Raw genomic sequence first — 20,063 nt, forward strand, 5'->3', positions numbered from 1 at the left:
CCCTAAGCTTGAGATTGTGAAACTTCTAATGTAAGAAGCAGTAAAGGAAATAGAACCACAACCTTGGCTTGAGGAGGGAAGATGATGGCTTATTTAGGGATCTGTTTGGCAGGATCTCACAGGAGGCTGCCCTGGGAAGCAAAGGGACCCAGGAATGCTAGTTGAGCTTCACTGACATCCCCATCAAATAACAAGTCCATTCTGTCATGTGTGTAGTCAGACAAGTGGGGCAGGTAGCCAGCATGCAGGAACAGGCTCTCCTGCTGGAGTTCAGAGTAGGCAAGCACAGAGATGGTGGAGAGTAATTGCACCATGGACCAAAACAGAGACATTACTCTACATTGACTAAAACATGGAAGCATTTACTAAAGACAAAGCTCAGCAAGAGTTAAAGCTCATATGGGACTCAAAGGTGCTTCTGGAAGTACATGGGCAGAAAGAAAAATGGGATCCTGCTCCTAAAGGGCCAGGTGACTTAGTGACACAGGACATGGAAAAAGCTGAGATGCTTCATGTCCTTTTTTGCCTTTTTTTTTGTAATGGATGACATCTAGCCTCAGACACTGAAGCACTGAAGAAAAAGACAGAACAGGGAGCACTTCAGTTGCTTGGACACAGCTAAATCCATGGAGCCAAGCAGGGTGTTTCCCAGGAAGTGGGAGAAGGGGGTGGTGGGAACCTTTAAGGTCAACAAAGACAAACTAAGTCCTGCATCTGGGGTGAAGTTACCTCATTTCAATAGCACAGCCTGAGTTCCAGTAGTCAAAAAGCAGCTTTGCAGGAAAATACCCAGGGTTGCCAGAGGAAAAGCAGCAGAGCATAAGCCAGCCATGGGCTCTCATAGCAGGGAATGCCAATGACACTGTGGGCTGTATTGATATGAGTGTGCTCAGCAGGTTGATGGAAGGGATTGTTCCCCTCTGTTTGGCATGTGTGACACTGCAGCTGGGAGCAAGACAGCATCTGGAGCATCATGTTCAGTTTTGGGCTCCCCAGTGCAAGAAAGATACAGACAAACTGGAGCAAATCCAGGTTTTGATGTGCAGCCAAGGCTGCCATCGGTGTTCACAGCCCAGAAAAGTTTATCCCTGTTACTCTGAGTCAAGTAACTCAGTTAAACACATAATTAATGAAGTGAAACACAGCAGTCCATGATACACAGACCATGTAAGATGATCTCCTATTTTGTGAATATTAAAGAAAAAAAGATACAATGGAAAACAGCATACAATCTTTCTTACCCAGAATGAGACTTGAAACAGAAAATCATTTATCATCAGCCTGTGCCTTTAGCACCAATGGAGCAATTTAATGCCTAAATTAAATACTTGGAAAAAATTAGAGATACTAATCATCTTCTAAGTTACTGTTTAGAACAGTAACTTAAATGAATGTTTGCATTGGTGTGTCAGCAAGTGTCAGGGAGCTGGAGGAGACAGCTGGAATGCTGTAGAAGCTTGCCTTCAGTGGGATACAGTTTCCTATCTACTTGTCATGTTAACAATGATACCTTGTGCTTGGAGACACTGCCTAGTTAATTTCTATATATTAAAGCTTTAAATAAAGATTTGTATTCTAAAATCCAATGAAAACATTGAGGCTCATTGTACTAAAATATACTTTATTAATACAAAATATCTTCTGTCATCAATAAACATATAGGTAGGATCTATACAGATATATGTATATTCTTTTACATTAATGTACATATTTATATATTTCTCAGCTCTAATTCTCCTATGACATTTGTGTTATGCTGTAACATGTACAAATTTTTACAATATAACATTAAATGAAGCTCCCCAAATTTTATTATAATAGTTAAACATATCAACTAGTTGTTTTCCCTTGTCTACAGACTTCAGCATCTTTTCCTAATTGAGAAGTTGTCAATTTGTGAGCTTCTCCTCATTCCTCTGAAAGATGTCACCCACATCTTCTCACTTCTGTCTTCTGTCAAAACCTTCTACCCAGTTATAGAAAGGCTTAAAGTCAGTGAGGATGCAGCATTCAGCTCAGGAACAGGCACCTGACAAAGTCTCTTTATCTCTGCCACTAATCCTACTACACTTATTATTTCCATCCCTCAAGTCAGCATAGGGACCTTCCTTGCTTCCTCTAGGTGGACACTGCAAAAATAAAGATCCAGATGATCCCTTTCTCACAGGCTGCCTTGTCTCAGACTCTTCAGGTTTGTACAATAAACTCTGGTGCCTGCTACAAATTTCATCCTCCCATGATACTATAGTTGGAGTTTCTTAACAGACTAAATTCAAGGCTCCAAGTGCTAAAAGCCCAGAGCATCAATGATGGACATCATCACCCCACTCTGAAGGCCTGAAGTAATTTAGTATTTTCTCAAAAAATCCAGGTGTGCCAGTTTTGAATTGGCAATTCTTTTGCATTCTGCCAGGGCTGCAATTCCTCATCTCTCCTGCTGCAGTCTCTAAGTTTACTCTGTCTCTTACATGGGCCACTGAAGCTGCTCTAGCTGGGCATCTTCTCAGCTACTTGAAAGTTTGTGCTGGCAGCAGATTCTTTCTCTTTTCTCCACTACTGCTGGAAATAATGCCTGGCCTGCCATGAGGTAACAGCCAGAGCCAGACCTGGAGCTTATGAAAGCCCTGTATTCACCTATCTGCAATATATATTTTCTCTGTATCTTATATACTACTGTATGAAAATGACATTCTGCTTCCATACTCCTAGAGTTTTGTTATCTACCACCACAAGAGAGCCAATATCTCCTTACCATCATCCTTACCCCCCAGCCTCCTCGTATCATTTCTTCAAGAATTAACTCCTTAAGAGTGTGGTCTAGTAACTTAAAAATAACCATTCTGCTACTTATTGGGAGAAAAAAAAAAAACATGCCTGAGTCTAGCTTTATGTATCCTGGATATAAATTTTCCTGGATAAATATATAAATATCCTGGATATAAATCCTGGATATAAATGACATACCATGGCATTTAGCAAAAGTAATTTAAATGAGGAATTAGAAAAATTATTACATTTTCTAAAGCAATGCAAATGAGTAACAGGTTTATTTAAACTGCAGATATCAATTAAACTAGAAAGAAATAATTTAACACCTATAATAGATTCAGTGAAAATCAGCTGATAACAAAAGAGCTACTGGCTATTGACAGAACTTTGTAAGCTATCTGTTCTTTGGGAAGGCAATAAACTGCTTAGTAATTACTAGAATATGTGACTTTGCCGGGTGGTCTCCAGGGAGGACTCATTTCGTTCCCATGGACAGCCTGCAACTTCTTTTGGTTCTTCTCAAGCTGTTCTCTCCTCATTTTGTTTTCCTGAGAATAAAAAGATGTGTGAAAAAAAGCCCAAACCAAAACCAACCCACTGCCTCTCAACAACAATTATACTAACAGATAAGTTACATTATTGTTAAGCCTTTCTTGTGTAAAATGAAAAGAAAACATGCATTGGAGATTTGCCTTTTGGAGCTCAGCACATCCCTTTTGCAGGCTCAGTCACGGACTTTGCGCAATGCAACCAATGAAAGAGGCTGCACATTGGGTGTCACAATTAGGGTGTCTGTCTCAAGGATGGGCTGGGTTTGTGCACTGTCTAAACAAAAAGCCCAACAGAAAGCCTACTAGACTAGGTATTGGTCTTGTATGTAATTAGTCTCATATTAATTACTTCTTGTCTTTAGGAGGATACCTAAATTACAATGCAAAATATGTGGTTCTCATATAATGAGAACACTGATGCATCATTGTAACTTTCTGTACTTATTAAATCACACTTGCCATGTATTAGAACAAACTGGTAATTAAACAATTTAATTTTAAACAAAGATCTATCTAATTCATGTTATAAGCACTGCAAGGTTCCAATTCTATTTTCTGTTGTTTCAAACAGCAATGGGGCAATTAGGATGATGAGGATTGCAAGATACTTGCTACACTCTTTTAGTGTCTCATTAACTAATGATTTTCAAGAGACCTGTCATTCAAAAATTAAGTTGCAATTATTTATAATCATTTTTGAATTTCTAATCAGTTCTATTCTACATAAGCATTCTTCTTTGCAAAGATGACTGCCATTTTACCCTCAAGAGAACCAGCATCTAAAGGTGCATCTGCATTAGCAGTTTAGTACACTGGCAAGCTTTCTATGGGTGCAAGTTTTCCTTGCAGGTTTGTGGTGCATATGAGTGCAGACTTCTTACTGACTTAAAAGTAGTTTCTTTCTTGGTGGAACCAAGGTTGGCCATATAGACCACAGCACAATTTATAGTGCCCCTGTGATGGGTGGATAAGAGGTCCTTGAGCAACTGCCTTCTCACACATGAACAGTACATTCATTCCCAAGACCAAAACCTGGCAAACACATCCCTGGTAGTAAAGACGCGATGTGGATATGCCCACTTAAAACCATCATCAGCTGTGCCACATCCAACCCTGGTTCTTTCATTGTTGGCAGCCCATCAGCCAGCATTTTTAAGCATCCATAGTTTTGTGGTTTTTCACATGTATGAACTGCACTGCAGTGGAAGTACTGCTTCTTGAGGACAGCTATAAGACAACTGGTACTCTCATATAACCCATGACCCTCTTCCTCTGATGGATGCCATATATCCACAAACTCCCAAAATGCTGGCAGTGTTTGTCTGTTACTCCTGTGTGAGCAGGGCAATAGTGAGGTAACTGTGGCTGAGGGAGTAGACTGAAAAAGGGGTGTGGAAGCATTACTGTAAGAAAGTGAGCTTGAGTAAAGTTTTCTCCTGTTTTACACATATATGTGTCCAAAAATTGTAGAATGCAAAGCAACACACTGAAATATCAGCCCTATCAATACGATTTTAATCTGTGCCCTTCAGCTCTTTGTCAACATAAACCTGAAGATCCAATTCAGTTAGGAACATCTGGTCTGGCTAAACAAACACACAATAATTTCATGTCGTTACTAGTAAGGCTGATTAAAAGCAAGGCAAGGTTTGCATGGAAAAGGAATGCCCTTTGCTAAAATAGGCAATACAAAAGTTCATCACAGTCTAATAAAAAATACTCTCTCTCTGTAAAAACTATATTTTTCTGATCACATGGAGCAATTGAGACAAACTAGGCTTGCAGCATTGTGACATTCTGACTCTTCTCATCCCTCATTTTTGCCTTCTTTCTCCCTCTACAGAGATTTCATCAGATGAACACAACTAGTGGCTTTGGGTCTTTAGAACAAATTCAAGATATTCTAAAATTGTTCAAGGGAACTGTTTAGTACCCTAAGAGAAAATTAGTCTTCATTATAAGTGATATTTTTCAAAAAAAAGATATGGGAAGCAGTACAGATGAGCTTGGGAAGAACATGCTCTAAAGGAATACATATATAATAGATGCTCATGTATCTCTAATCACAGAATTATACTGTACAAAGATATGTATACCATCAGGACAGGTAAGTGAAAACTCATTAAAAGTAACACTTATTGCAGCAGTATTGCAAGCATTAGAGAAACTGCGTGCTACAAAGAAATGTGCATATTTTATGTTTATTGAGCACGCTCTACTGAATAGATGTTACACAACAGACTCATGTATGAAAAACCACAACCAAAAATAAAGCATAAACCCACCCAGGAAAGGTACAAAAGTTGCTTTGGTTTTTTTAACTGTGCTTCAGTTTTGAATGTTCGGATTTGAGATCCAGTTTTCATTAATGAATCCAAGTGGCAAGGAAAGAGTCTTAATCTAAGTGTTTTTAAAAGATTAAATTCAAAGTGAAGATCTACTGGCCTCCTCTCTCTGTTTTCAACACACACAAAGTTTTTATGTTCTTGTAACTACAGTGCAAATTCTCACAAGACATAACTGATATAAATATAGAATAATAAACAAGATGTTATTTGCACTATTTGAAGTAGAGTAACAGAAACAATGAAAGGTTAAATCAGAACTGTAGCTTGTCTTGCACTAGATCAAGTCAACTGTATGGCTTGATTTCTGTGGAAGTTTCCTACTCAATAGCCTAGTAAGATGAATATATTTTTCACTTATAAAATTCTGGGAAGAGCACATTCTTTAGCAGTATGACTGCCACATAGAAATTGAATTTTAGACATTACAGAAGACTGACAACATTTGAGAGGAGTAACAATAGCAGTCTTATTTCTAACCTATTGCAATGACAGGCCATGAAAATTGCAATTTAGAAAGAATTTTCAGAGATCATATGAAATTAATGAATACGTGAAATTAACAACCCACTTCAGCTATTTCTAACCCTGAAAAGCAAGAAATCCATGGGACTTATCCAGTATATCCTTTCTTGATGTTTTTAAACAGCTTTAGAATGCCAAAAATAGATATTGCAAATGCTCGAATTCAAGGTAAAATGTCAAACTTCTTCTAAGACTTTCAACATTACTGTGCTGGTCTTTGATAACTATTTGAGAGCAGACTTACTTCTCAGAAGCTCATGGTAGTTTGATGTTTTTACAGAAAATGGACAACATTAACATATCTAGAGATGATACTTCTATCCACAGTAAACAAGTATCAAGATTAGTATCTCAGAAATAATGGAAACTAAAATGATGGGTCATTATCAACTTTCTACGTGATTCTTGTCCACATTCCACTCCTCAGAACAGGTGCATGTCAATGACAAGTGTCAGACACTGGCATTATGCAGTAAGTAAAAAATGATCATTTATCAAGATAGATTGGCTTGAAGAGCTCTTGGTGAGTAGCAAGAAGCAAATGATAGGAAGAAACAAAATAATCAGAAGCTTGAATTTCCAGCTTCTAAAGCATCTCATCTCAAGATTATCCTATTTATGCCAGTATTTTACAAGTGTTAATAGCCTTTTCCAGGGCATTTATTTCCAGGCTTAAAAAGTAATCTTCTCTATGCTCTTATGCTATCAAACATTCACACAATGACCTCTAAAAGCAGAAGTAGCAGAATTGCCATTAACATAAAAGCAGAATGTTTCTCCTATTTTAGCAGAACTACAATGAGATTTCTATGTCTGTTTTATCCACGCATTATGGTCAACACCTGCTTCAGGAAAGCTGAGGATGAATGTACACATTTCTTTCTGCTGAATGTTAATGAAAACATATTCAAATACTTCCCACTATATCACTACTATTTTTATTGCCATTTAAAAATAATTTTAGTTGAAAGAATACTTTTTTAAAAGGCTTCCAAATTCTGCCCTCAGATCTGATGCATATCCACCTGCAGGCAGCTGTCACCTGAGTTCCCTTGGTAATGCAATGACAACTTTACAGTGTTTCTCTTGGGCAGTTCACTATTGGTCTGTATTTTTTTCTGCAAGTGTACAAAGTGAGGCAATATTCTGGCCTAAAATTATGACAGAGCCATTTTCCAATGTGCTTTCTCAAATAAAGATGTCTAAGTTGCAAAAAGACATCACAAATTCTGAAAGTAAAAAATGTGAAGACTGTGCACGAGACACATCAGTCAACACTTGCACACTGACACTGAAAATGGGATCATTTTAGAGGCACCTCTGCCAACCAGTTCAGTACTTATCCCATCCTATGCTTGCTTATTTCACATGTATATCTAGTTAGATCTGGTCATTCCTCCAACTACTAAAATTTTCATTAATAATCCCATTGAAGTGATCGCCTCAGGAATTCACACACAATTTGAATGGGAGAGCCTGTGCTAGGCAGCAACCTTCACTCCTAAAAAAAAGGGATTTTTTTTTTTTTACCTTCATACAGAATCCAGGGCAGGAAGGAAGTCAAATGTACAATGAGAAGTAATATTCTTGCTTTGGTACAACTAAGTTGATTAGGATAGTCTCAGTGAGCAGATCATAGCAGGCCAGTGGATTAGCTACTGCTCAAAGCATAGTACTCCCTACCTTGGCAATCAGGAGTATTGTTCAAGCAAGAAATCAACTAAGATCAGACATTAATCATTTGCTAAACTGAGCTGAAAATCTCCTGACAATGGGGACCAGAAAAAAACCTTATCAGTGATTACAGAAATGAGAGGTATTTCAACAGGGCACCAGGTCAAACATCTTAAAAGATATAAACCTAAGATTAAAAAAGTTTGGAAACAGAGAGAAGGGAAAAATGCGCAGGCTTTTGCTGTTTTGTGCAACTGTGTATTTCTGAGTTAGCCAAGTAAAGAATCTGCATCTGTGACCAATTAAGTAAATTGTCCTCTCTAAACCTGTCCCACACCTGTACAGCTGCCTGACTCAGTTTTCATCTAACTGCCTCTCCCTCCTAAAAAAAAAAAAAAAAGAAGAAAAAAACATTAAGCTAATGACACTAAAGAAGAATTCTTGTAAGGACCATAATCCAGCTTGGTTGCAAGATCTTATTCTTAAAAACGGCAACAGAGACCATATGTACAAGGCATGCCAGAAATCACATGTAAGAACAGAATAAACACTTTCTTACTAAAAAAAACTTGACAGTCAGTATGAAGGAAGACTGTCACAGGGTGGGGAATTAAAACAGGTTCTTCTTTAACTGACAAGTCACACATCTTTAAGAAAACAACATGCTAAGAATATTAGTGATCTCTCTTCGAGTTTGTCCTTCTGCAGCAAGGAAAAGTAACCTGCCTTATTGTTGGTACTAGAGCACTGGATTAATTTACTGCTTTAAAACAGGGACACTGCTGTGAGAAAAATATAATTGGTAGCATCAGAGTTCCACCCTTTCTCATAAGTGGAAATCATCATGAACTCCATTAAAAGTCCTTTTATCAATTGTGAGGTCCCCAAGTCTCCATTTTCAATGCTTCCTTGAATGTACATGCACTGACTGTTGCAGCTGGCAATGTTTTTTGACTTTGCAGGTTTTATTCTCTGGCTAACTGGCCCTTCAGAGACGGTTGCTCCTGACATGAAATGGCAAAAAATGAAGCCTTATGGAAACTGAAAACTCTGTGTAGGTAGGGAGAATGTATTTTCCATGTATGCCAGCTATCAAGTGCACTGTACTTTAGCAACATTTTGCTCACACATTCAAGGGGGACAAGCAACGTAATGTTGCCATCGTCTGGCCTCTCTCGTAACAGCACAACACCCCACGAGTATTACAATACTCAAGTGCTCACACTACACCAAATGTTTTGGCTTTGACAAGAGGCAAAAAAAAACCCCAAACCCAACCAAACATACCAGCCATCTTTCATATTCCTCCATAGCCTTTTCACTTTTTTCTTCCTTCTTTGCCTGTTGCATTTCTCGCTTTTTTTTCTCCAGGAACTTTTCTACTTTTTTCTTTTTGATATATTCTTTCTTCTTTTCATTCCTGTGTAGTGAGAGGGAAGAGCAAGAGATCATAATGTACAGACCAAAAGCTGCATCTGTGACCAATTAAATAAATTGAGCCAAAATATGTATTATACACTTTAAATAAAAGATTGAGAATATGTATTTAAAATCTTCCATGTCCATTTTTATACATCACCAAGGTATAAATGAATCTACTACTCTACCTATTATGGCATCACCTTTTCTGTACTTTGTTCTCCCTTTTTTAGAATAATAAAAAAAACCACTCTGAACTTCTGTACATAAAAGTAAGTTGTGCATTTTTTGTGAAAATTCTTGGCTTATAAAAGTAATAAAGAATATCTCCAGCAGATACATCTCATTTCCTTCTTCCTACATCTGCATTCCCATACTGTATTCCATGAAAGTTTGAAGATTTACCTTCCTTCCTATGGCTTACTAATGAAGCATGAAAATAACCATGTAAGACACAATCCTACTACACAGTGAATTTTATCATTTGCAGTATCTCTGCCTGGGCTTAGTTAATATCCTCTTGGGGAGGAAAGTAACTAAATTAATAAACCGAAGGGAGCTGCACAGCTGGTTTGCACTGTTAGACTTTGTCTCCAGTGGGAATGAAGACTCTGATCCCAAGCAATACATTGTCTTCCAATTACAAGCACATCAAGCATTCACAGAAGACCTATTAGATTTATAAGCAAGGATTTTGGAAGCTATGATATAGCAAACACAGTGGAGAAGTACCATTTTTCAACTGCTGATACACTGACTCTCCTCTTCTCTGCAACTAGGTCCTCTTCTATCTTCTTCCTCATTCTTTCAGACTGTTTTTCCTTCCTGTTTTGCTCTCTTAAATATTCCACTTTTCTTTCTTTCCATTTTTTGAATGCCTAAAGACAACCATAGATCCATAAAAAATCTTACCTCTCATCTTTCTGTCAATACTCCACTAGTCTAATCTGCATTATTATTTTTTGTAATTTCTACACATTCTAATTTTAGAATATTTGCTTGCAGAATTGCTCAGAAGTGGGTATCACTGTATCTAAAAAGAATCTTATTTTTCCAGTAGGTAATAGTTAATTGCTAATGTATTTGTATGAGGTTTATTTTATGCTCAGTTAATAGACTCCAAATATAGAAACCTGTTTGTCTGCAAGTGTAAACGTTACACATTTCTTACATAACAAAACCTAATACAGCTTCTTTCAAAAACTAAGCATGTCTAGGTCTTTAGATTCTAGTTCATTCCATCTCATTCTAGATGGAAATGTCTAGATTTTGAGATTCTAGTTCATTTCCATCTCATTCTGGATTAATCCAAATTATTTTTACCAGCTCCTGAACCACATTCAAATATACACTTAGGTACATATTCCACATCACCGCTTGTGCTGCTTCTGTTTTTTCCTTATTCTGTTCTGCTGGTTTCTTTTCCTCAAGTTCCTCATGCTTTTTTCTTTCACTCAACTTTCTTGCTTCTTTCTCTTTCTTTTTTTTCCAGGCTTCATAACAGGCAATTGCTTCTTCTCTTTTAAGTGCTTCTTTCTAGATTGGAAATAAAAGTCTACATTTAAATCAATTTCAGTATGAAATTTTAAGTGAAATAGTAAGCTGTAAACTTATTGCTAAATAGAGCAATAAAGAAACAGACATTGATTTGCTGACAACATTGCAAGTATTACAATTAAATTTTAAGCATATATAGAGTTATTTTCTATGCCCATTTTTAATTTACTTGAATGAGACTTACTGCTCCCACAAAATATGTGAAGGATATGAAATGCATGCTAAGTGCTTAGAAGTGAAACATATTAAATAGTTAAAAGCCAAATCAAAAAACATGCATGATACTATTCAAGCCAGAGCCCTCTCCACATAAGCATCTCTTGAGGTAGGGAGTGAATGCATGTTCTCATGCACAAAACAAAACTTGGCACCTTAAGAGTTAAGCATCCCAAGGTCTTTGTAAACTAACTCAAAAATTAATCTGGGAAGCACATTTCTAACACATCTTATGTAAATGTGTAGGGAAGCATTGTACAGACACTGCTTACCACAACCCTAATGAGCAGGACATGCCATTTATTATTTCACATCACCTTGTGCTATTTGGAGAAAACCAGATACCTCACAACAGCAGAGGGATGCATTCAGGCAGGAAGAACACTTCAAAGAGTCATAGTTTGTCAACCTCTTTTTAAACCACAATGTAAACAAACCTTTTCAGTATTGTTCCTTAGAATTTCAGCTTTTTCTTTTTCACTTCTCTTTAATTCCAGTAGAAGGAGCTTTTTCCTTTCCAACCAGTTCTGTAAGAATCATTAAAATATTTTTAAAGTCCTTTTAAGGTATAAGTAAAGAACAGCACCAATATAATGACCACCAAAATTACTCTCAGTTTTTCCAAGTTAAATATGCATCCCATGTGGAAAACTAAGATGTCAAACGTGATCAAAAAAAATTTAAGGTTCTAAAATCACAGCTACAAAATCTAAAAAAGCTCAAAGATCTTTTAAAAAGCATCTTCCTAGAAATGCCAACAAAAATGTCAGCACTAATCAAAATTAAATAGAAGAATGTAATAAAGGTTCTTATTATTTGGTATATAGGAATATTATTTACATTTGTTGTCTCTCTTGAAAATACATACAATAAAAGAGAATAAAATCCTGCAGGGAGAAGTGAGACTTCAGGCAGCCATAAAAGGTTATGAGCCATCTGCAGAATCAGGCTTAAATTTTCAACAATTAACTGTACATTTGGTATGCAGCTCAAAGATAATAGTGTCCTAAATGAAAACTATTCTACTCTCAAAGACTGTGAATACAATATAAATATGGATTTGAGGGTCTAACATTTGTTTTAGGACCATAACAAGTATTAAAACCACATACCAATATAAATGGTGCCTGTTAATGAGAGTTGTTCTCAAACAGATTAGCAAAAATTTGTTTAAACCCAAAAAATAATTGTTGTGAAACTCTAATTCTACAAGGAATTTACATATAGTATTCTTCTGGAAAGAGTACAAGATTTGTTATCACTTTTCCTGAATGCCATTTGAATAGAACATATCAGGGAAATAACCAAAGAACTGTAAGTAGACACTTACTTAAATTAAGGATGAAGTAGAAATAATGGAAAATATGTGCCTGAAAATAGTCTGAAACAATAAAGTATAAACCACATAACAACATTATGTCCCTTTCATTGAGCTTTTTGTTCATAATATGAGGAAAAGGCATAGGCAACAGAATATAAGGATTACTATACCGGTAAGTCAATAAAAGGAATAGTAAAAATTAGTAAATAGTAAAAATTATTGATTTCAAGAAAAAATGAGGTCTTGAGCCCTGTATCAGGACCTTTATGTGCACAATTTTTTGTTGGTTTGGTTTGTTCATTTTTTAAATCTACCTGATAAACAGCTGCCCTTAAATTATCTACTTTGTTGAATTCTGGACTTTTTTTCTGCATGCATTTATCCTCCAACATCTTCAATGATCCCAGATACTGAGATGAAACAGGTGAAGTTGATGGAACAGCTTTCCCCTTTCTCTTTAAATGCACAGAAGCTGTAGACCTAGGAAAATACCAGGACACAAACATATTAATGACCTTTCCTTTTACTGTAGCACATACAGTAGTACGAGCTGGGTATGAGTAGTGTTCCTCATTTCAGTGCATACCAGAAGTTACTGTGACTTTTATATGCACTTGGCTGGAGACTGGGGAAAGGAAAAGGAGAAAGAATTTACTTCTTGTGAATTTACAAATTACTTACACTTTCACCTAAGAAACAGCTTAGAGCCTGTAAAGACTCCAGTGACACACTCATCACAGACACTGGCAAAAGATCTGGGAGTCTGATCGGCCATAAACCTGAGCAAGGGTCAAAACAACATGCCACATGCACTCAACTGTTTTCCACAGATGGTCAGAGGTTGTCAGCAGCAAAGATAATGCTGACAGAAAATGAGAGGGGAGCAGCATTGTCGGGGTGCTTACAGGCATCTTAAATGGCTCAGAACAACGTTTGGCATTCTCCTCTTACCTGTCAGATAAAGAAGCCTTTGGGTTTTTTAGAACTCTCTCCTTTGTTTCACTTAGTTTCTAAAAAACACAGAGGGAAAGTAAAGTTATACAGTCTCTTAAGCAACAGATCAGGATGAAACAGGTTTTTACAAGATAACAAGGGCACTGAAATTGGACTCAGCCCTTATGAGTCTCTTCCAAGTCAAGATATTCCATGGTCACATGATGTTATAAAAACAGGCAAGAAAGACACCCTAATAAAGAGAGGGTATAGTACAGAGAAAGGAAGTAAGGAGAGAAAAAACCCCAAAAAACAAAACAAACAAAGCCCCCAAACCAACCAACCAACCAACCAACCAACCAACCAACCAACCAACCAACCAACCAACCATTCAGAATGCCTGTATCACTTTGGAATGGCAGCTAGGAATGTTCATTTGTATTATGTAAAAATACAGTCAATAGTTTAGAAATAATAAAAAGTAAAAAGAACACAGCTGGTTTATTCTATAAACACTCTTTTAAGTCTTTTGAATACTTAGCTTTAATAATTACATGTAGCTATATATTTTCTTTTAAGGATAAAGAGTAGAGTCCTCTGCATCCTATCTATTATTCAGGTCACACATGGATTCCATCCTCTGCCAACACACATTGCTCACTGCTATTCAGCTATCCTCACAACAGACATCTGACATTTTCACTTTGAAAAGGGTACTCTCTTAAGGCTGGAAAACACATTTCAATACCTTTATCTGACTTGAATAATTTGTGGAAAAGGTATTCCTTACATCTTTCATAAAGCTATACAGAATTTACAAGAGCCTCGTCTCTAGAAACCAGATCTAAATTGTCAGCTTTATACACTTAATATACCAACAGCAACATTACTAAACTCCATTGTGCTTCCAGGACATTGTTCCAAACAATGGTAAACTGTGGATGAGCAATACCTTGACAGAGTTCTTGTTTTTTGCCTCCCCATGCTCAGATTGATCATTCACTGACACCTCCTGCATAGCATCAGCTATTTTTTGCTCTTCTGTTATTTTCATCATTCCATCTGAACTGTCAACAGAAGGGGATTTCATACCATTGTCCTCCAGTTTCAAGTCGCTGGTGTTGACAGTCTTCTGATCTTTCTCTAAAGGGAGAAAAAAGATTGAGAGGACACATTAAAAAGAACTTCATTGTTTTTGAGTATTGTTTTTTTCTGCACAAAATGTAGTTGTAGAAAAACCATCCATCTATGAAAGTTGTTACTAAATTTTATATAGTATAATGTATTTTCTGTATGCCTCCTTCTGAAAACTATATATGAATAAGGGCAGTATTCACTTGTATTTTCATGTAAGACTGGAGTAGCAACTGAAGCTTGAATGTTAGAGAATGTAGGAGCAAGACAAGGGGAAAACTTTCCATCTGCCTTACATGGCTCTAGTGCAGAAACTAAAAGCAAGAGTCAATGCAGCCACAGCAAGAGCTCTTCTGACATCTAGCAGACTTCTAATGAAGTATGCCAGCTAACACTCTGAGTAACAAATCATGCTTTCATTGTGTAGTGTTCTTCAGGGGTGTGGGACACATGAAGGAATAACTGAAAAATTCCACAGTGGGGATTTAAAGAAAACATCACCTCAATCTGTATAAATGCTTAAATGGTGAAGCCGTTATTTACAAAACACATTATTAGTTAGACTTAAAAACCATTTTCATCAGATTTCAACTTCCAGTAATGCAGAGATCTAAATCTGTAAAACAATTCAGACAGAAACCAAAAAATGCCCAAGTAAAATCAATTTAGAAATAGTTTACAAATTTCCGACAGAATTCTTTAGAAAAATTGATTTTTTGGATGACAAATTAACTCCAAATTACCTGAAGAAAGGAACATCAATGCCCATAATGGAAGAAATTTACCCTAAATTGACAGTGATGAACGTACGTTCAAGGTGACAAGAATTCTGAATTTCCTGAATTTTAACCAATATTGCAGTGTGTCACTGCACTACTTTAATTCACATCAAGAAAAGGAGTAGTTCAACTTCTTTTCTGCCAGTCTAAAACTACACAGGCACACCAGTCAGGAAGGAGAGGCATCTGCACATTCAAATGCCTTTGATGGCACTTTGGTGCCATCGTGTGGAAAGGAAAAATTAAGCTGATACCTTTAAATCATGCTCTACTAATTTCAAAGTTGTAATCTTCCATCACAGGCAATGACCAGCCATAAACTTATCTCAACATCAAACAGGACAAAATCTTCTCATATTAAGAATTCCATAAAAAATAGTAAGTCTTTTGACACATATAGATTGATTAGCAGAATTCCAAATTCTGCATTGCATATTAAAAATGAATTAGCTATTCTTATACTAAAGGATTCAAGTTTGGGGGGGTTTATGCGTTTGACTATACATCCAAACTGTGTCAGTGGACACTATGTGAATGCAGCTTTCTGTGCCATGCACACACTGAGGGGGCATCTCGGTAGCCCCCTCATGCTTTCCATGCACATGCACCAATGGAGAGCTGGACTTAAGGGACCTAAACAGCTGTTTCTCATCTTCTGAAAGGAAAAGGCAAACAGCAGCCTCCTGCTTTTGGCCCACGCTGGTTCAGTTTACCCCCTGACATACAGACTTTATGTATCTTTAGAAGATGATTGTTAACATAGAAAATAACCCAAATTAAAACACTTTAAAATACTGTAAAATGGCTAAGCAGCAACAACATTAAAATATTTTCTTTTCACCTGATGCTGAAGCATTTTGTTTTTTGCCCATCTGAGGCTTTGCTTTTGGTTGGTTTTCCTCTTGATTTCTTTTTTCATGTAGTTTGTTAATAGGCAAGTCATCACTTTCACTATTATCACACAGTACTTCTTCATTATTTTTTCTGCTGTTATCCTCATGTTGACCTTCCAAACATCCTTCTTCGCCATCTTTTCTGTCATTCTGTATGGGCTCACCTTCTAAAACCATTATTTGCTGAAGCTTCTTTTCATGAAAGGATAAATTCAAGTCATCAGCAGCTTCATTTTCCAAATCTACTACTTTTTGTAAAGCATCATCATTCAAGAGAGGACTCCCAGCAAGAGATCTCTCAGTGCTTGTAGAACCTGAATTACTTTCAGCACGTTCTTCCCCCATATCTGCAAAGAGCACATTACCAACTTGTATTTGATACAAGTGGAAAAAAATGCAACACAGAACCTGTATCTTCTATAACTTAACACTATTTTTCATGTTCTTCCCCAATATCTGCAAAGCCACCGAACTACAGACTTATTCTGCTTCCTTTCCTGTCATCTATTTTCATGAACCCAATCCAAAGAAAAATATTCACTCATTTATTATTTTCTGCCATGCAATTTAAAGTCCTTCTGAAAAAATATGTGTCGATGCTAGAGAAAGTGGAAGCAAGTCCTCAACAACAAAGCTGGGCATGTTTATTGGAACCCATCCTCCCTTCCCTTCTCTTCACTTCTGCCACATTTAAAGTCTACTAGAAGATACTCAAAAGGAAGTATCTTCTACAATGCCAAGATTCACGTTTACCAAACTTATTTACCTTCTTCTAGCCTGTTATTGCTAATTGACCTAATTTTGGAGCTTGAATGCTTGAACAAGTTGACAAAAGAATGTCATGATAGTGGAATAATGCATTTACTGCTGGAGAGATTTTTTCCTAATTCTTATCCACAAAGGGAAATCAAAGCATCCCACAAACTGTTAAAAGATGTTTCAGGTGAGAATGAAAAACAGACTGCAGAGGAAGTCCTTTTAAAAATACATGATCATATTTAATATTCCTACTTGCCTTAACATTTAGTGCCATACCAGCAGGAAGAAGAGTCTTTTGGCCAATCTTGTTAGACTAAGCATAAACATTAGCAAACATCAAATGCATCCTGCTCCAAGAAAAACAGACGGATCAAACTTATTTCTGGTTTACATAGTCTGCCAGGGAAGTCTGTCCTGCAGCCCTTATTCACTGATTGTCCAGACTGGGAAAGCAGTAAAAAACAGAAAAAAACACTGCCTTTTTCTCTGCCCATGCCCACTTTTATTTACAGTACTGTGCACTACTGTCTGATCCAGGTGTCAAGTAAACAAGATGACTATGGAGGACAACTGGGGACCACAATGGTAGGGACCAGTACAGGCTGTGTGTGGTCTCACAGGCTGGCACATTGCTGATTTCATTGGGAATTCTGCTGGTAACTTGGCAGAGAAGGACAGTGCTTTAGAAGTTGTTAAAATATGAAATCTTGGAACACTAAATTATATAGACACATAAAGATTGTCTAGGATCTAGTAATGAGTTAAGAAAGGAAAAACACAAGGAAAAATATTTAATTTTGTTTTACCATTTAACATGCCATCTTCATCACTTTCAAAGTCGTCTGGATATTCATCTTTTTCCTTGCTTGTTGCATGATCAGAAATTGCCTCCTGTAGCTCATCCTGAAATGGCTTCACAAATAACTTTTACAAAAAAGGGAGATTCACTTGCTCAAGTTCAGCACTAATTCTCCCCTCCCACACATATGTAAGCAAAACTGAAATAAGCATATTTAATTGACAATTATGCTGAAGCATAGTGCATCCATTCTATCTCCATTCCCCTAGCATATCTGAATCAAAAAAAGTCCCCGAATCTCCATGTATTTATTTATATTTCTTCATCATAAGAAACCTATCTTGCAAACCCCTTTTTCATTTTTGGGCACTTATGATGTATCATCATGTGATACTTCTCCTCTTTTGTATGTTTTGATCGGGAAGAACACAAGAGGAGGGTCTATGAGAACAGGTGCCGCACGACAGGAGCCTGAAGCAGGTGGCAGGTCCAAACCAATGGAAGAACTCCACGTATTTTGGACTCTCTGCTGCTGCAGGACATCACGGACACAATACATTTACATGATTCTGAAGGGCACTGGTCTTAATTACAGATTGTAAACCCATGAAGAAATGCACCAGTATCTCGATATTCCGGACCTCCGGCTGCTCCTCCAGCGCGGCTGTCAGGGACGGGGCAGCGGGGCTGCTCCCAGCCTAGGCACGGGCCGCAGCTCCCGGTGTCCTCACCGCGGGCAGCCTGCTTCCCGCTTCCATTTCCAAAGCAACGCGGATTTTTGTGCGGGTGCTGCCTGTACCAGCGAATTAACGTATTCCCAATGGCAGAAACCTGCTCGCAGGCCCCGTTCCCCAGCACCGGCTTGCCCCTGCCCCTGCTCCTGCCCTGCCCCGGCCCCCGCCGCTCACCTGCAGCCCGCACTCGGCGGTGCCTCCCCCCGCCATGGCGGAGGCGTTTCTCTGCCGCCTCTCAGTGCCCGCGGCCGCCGCCGTGTCCTCCGAGAGCCCTGGCAAAGAACCTCGGGAAAAATCCCCGGCGGAGAGCCCCGGGAAGGAGCCCTGGGAAAGAGCCCCAGGAAGAAGCCCCGGGAAGGAGCCCTGGGAAAGAGCCCCAGGAAGAAGCCCCGGGAAAGAGCCGCGGGCCGGGCCGGGCCGGGCCGCTCCCGCTCGGTCGCCCGGCAACGGCCGCGCCGGCGATCGCCTTCATTAGTCGGGAATCGCCTCACGTCGCGGCAGTGCCACTTCCTCAGCCGGGCCACAGCCGCGCTGCCAGGATTCATTACCGATATCCGTGCTTTGGCAGGATTTATTGTCGATGTCCCTATCCTGCAAATAACCCCGTTCCCACAAGAAGTGCATCCATACATCCATGACACTCGTACCAGGGCTGACACACGTTCGTCAGCCCCACTCTTGCAGTCAGGTAATTGTACAAAACCTTCCTACTTGGGGTGTGAGCTCTTTCTGTATGAAATATACTCATTTTAGTGCTTTCTGGAATACAGACCTCATAGCCCCTGTGTGTTAGTTTAAGTCAGATTTTAGGCATGGAGAAATTACAGTGGCACAGAAGTAAATCTCCTGGTGCTTACACCGCCTAACACTCCAATTTTTATTTCCCCAAAGAGTGGTTGTGCGATCCACCAGGCGATCACCAGCCCCCCAGTGACCAGACACTTTGCCAAGCAGCACACGTGCCTGCACAGGGACCTAGAGGTGTCCTAGAGGTCACCTGGTGTCCTAGAGGTCACCTGTCCCCTGTGTGGGCCACGATGAAGGCACCCGAATCCCAGGGGGCTCCCAATCCGTGCATCAAAGGAAAGCTGTCCACTTCAGGACCATTTACAGGCACAGACATTTCTATTCTTCCTCCGGTTTAAATGCTTCTGATCTTGCCTTTCTAAAATAAGACTAGTGCTCCAGTTGTCTTAGTGATAACAAAGAACTTCTGACATGTTCTCTATACTGGTGTTATATTTATTTATATTAATGTTCCCCAAAATGCATTGCATTTTTGTAAGTTGTGCAGAAGAAAATCTCTCTGACAGAAACAGGGAGAGGATATGTGGGACAGAGCCCAGAGCCTTAGGACTTGTTTTCCTCTTGTTTATTTATGTAGAGTTAGATTTTGAAAGCAATGCAGTTATGCAAAGGCCACAATGCACCTGGGGGGAAAGAGGCCCTGAGTTCTAACAAGTAACCTTGCATTTAAACTAACAATTATTTGCCAGTGATTAATTTATATTTAGGTATCATCTGTAAGCAGCTGTTTTCTTTGTTTGCCTATATTTATTTATGGCCAAATAATGCGTGATCTGCTGTCTGCTCATGGCATTTATTGAGAGTTATGCTTGATGCACCCATTTTTTTTGCTATATTTTCTTCGCATG

General features: G+C 38.4%; 1 protein-coding gene across 2 annotated transcripts; it reads right to left on the bottom strand.

Moving 5' to 3' along the window:
* Positions 1 to 1,601: 1,601 nt before the first annotated feature.
* MAP9 (microtubule associated protein 9) lies at positions 1,602 to 18,772 on the bottom strand. 2 transcript variants are annotated; one of them, XM_066548203.1, is made up of 11 exons: positions 18,583 to 18,772; positions 17,682 to 17,799; positions 16,065 to 16,463; positions 14,263 to 14,453; positions 13,329 to 13,387; positions 12,692 to 12,857; positions 11,494 to 11,583; positions 10,658 to 10,819; positions 10,016 to 10,161; positions 9,152 to 9,284; positions 1,602 to 3,317 (listed from the first exon to the last, which is right to left on the bottom strand). In XM_066548203.1, the coding sequence occupies exons 1-11, from the start codon at positions 18,616 to 18,618 to the stop codon at positions 3,195 to 3,197; spliced, it is 1,623 nt and encodes a 540-aa protein (XP_066404300.1). In that variant the 5' UTR covers positions 18,619 to 18,772; the 3' UTR covers positions 1,602 to 3,194. The 2 variants fall into 2 exon arrangements, with proteins under 2 accessions (XP_066404300.1, XP_066404301.1); XM_066548204.1 differs by lacking the exon at positions 18,583 to 18,772 and having other exon boundaries at positions 16,065 to 16,308; positions 17,682 to 18,399.
* Between the last annotated feature and the right edge of the window lie 1,291 nt (positions 18,773 to 20,063).

This window comes from Molothrus aeneus, chromosome 4 (genome assembly GCF_037042795.1).
Source record: "Molothrus aeneus isolate 106 chromosome 4, BPBGC_Maene_1.0, whole genome shotgun sequence".
Classification (NCBI taxonomy): Eukaryota; Metazoa; Chordata; class Aves; order Passeriformes; family Icteridae; genus Molothrus; species Molothrus aeneus.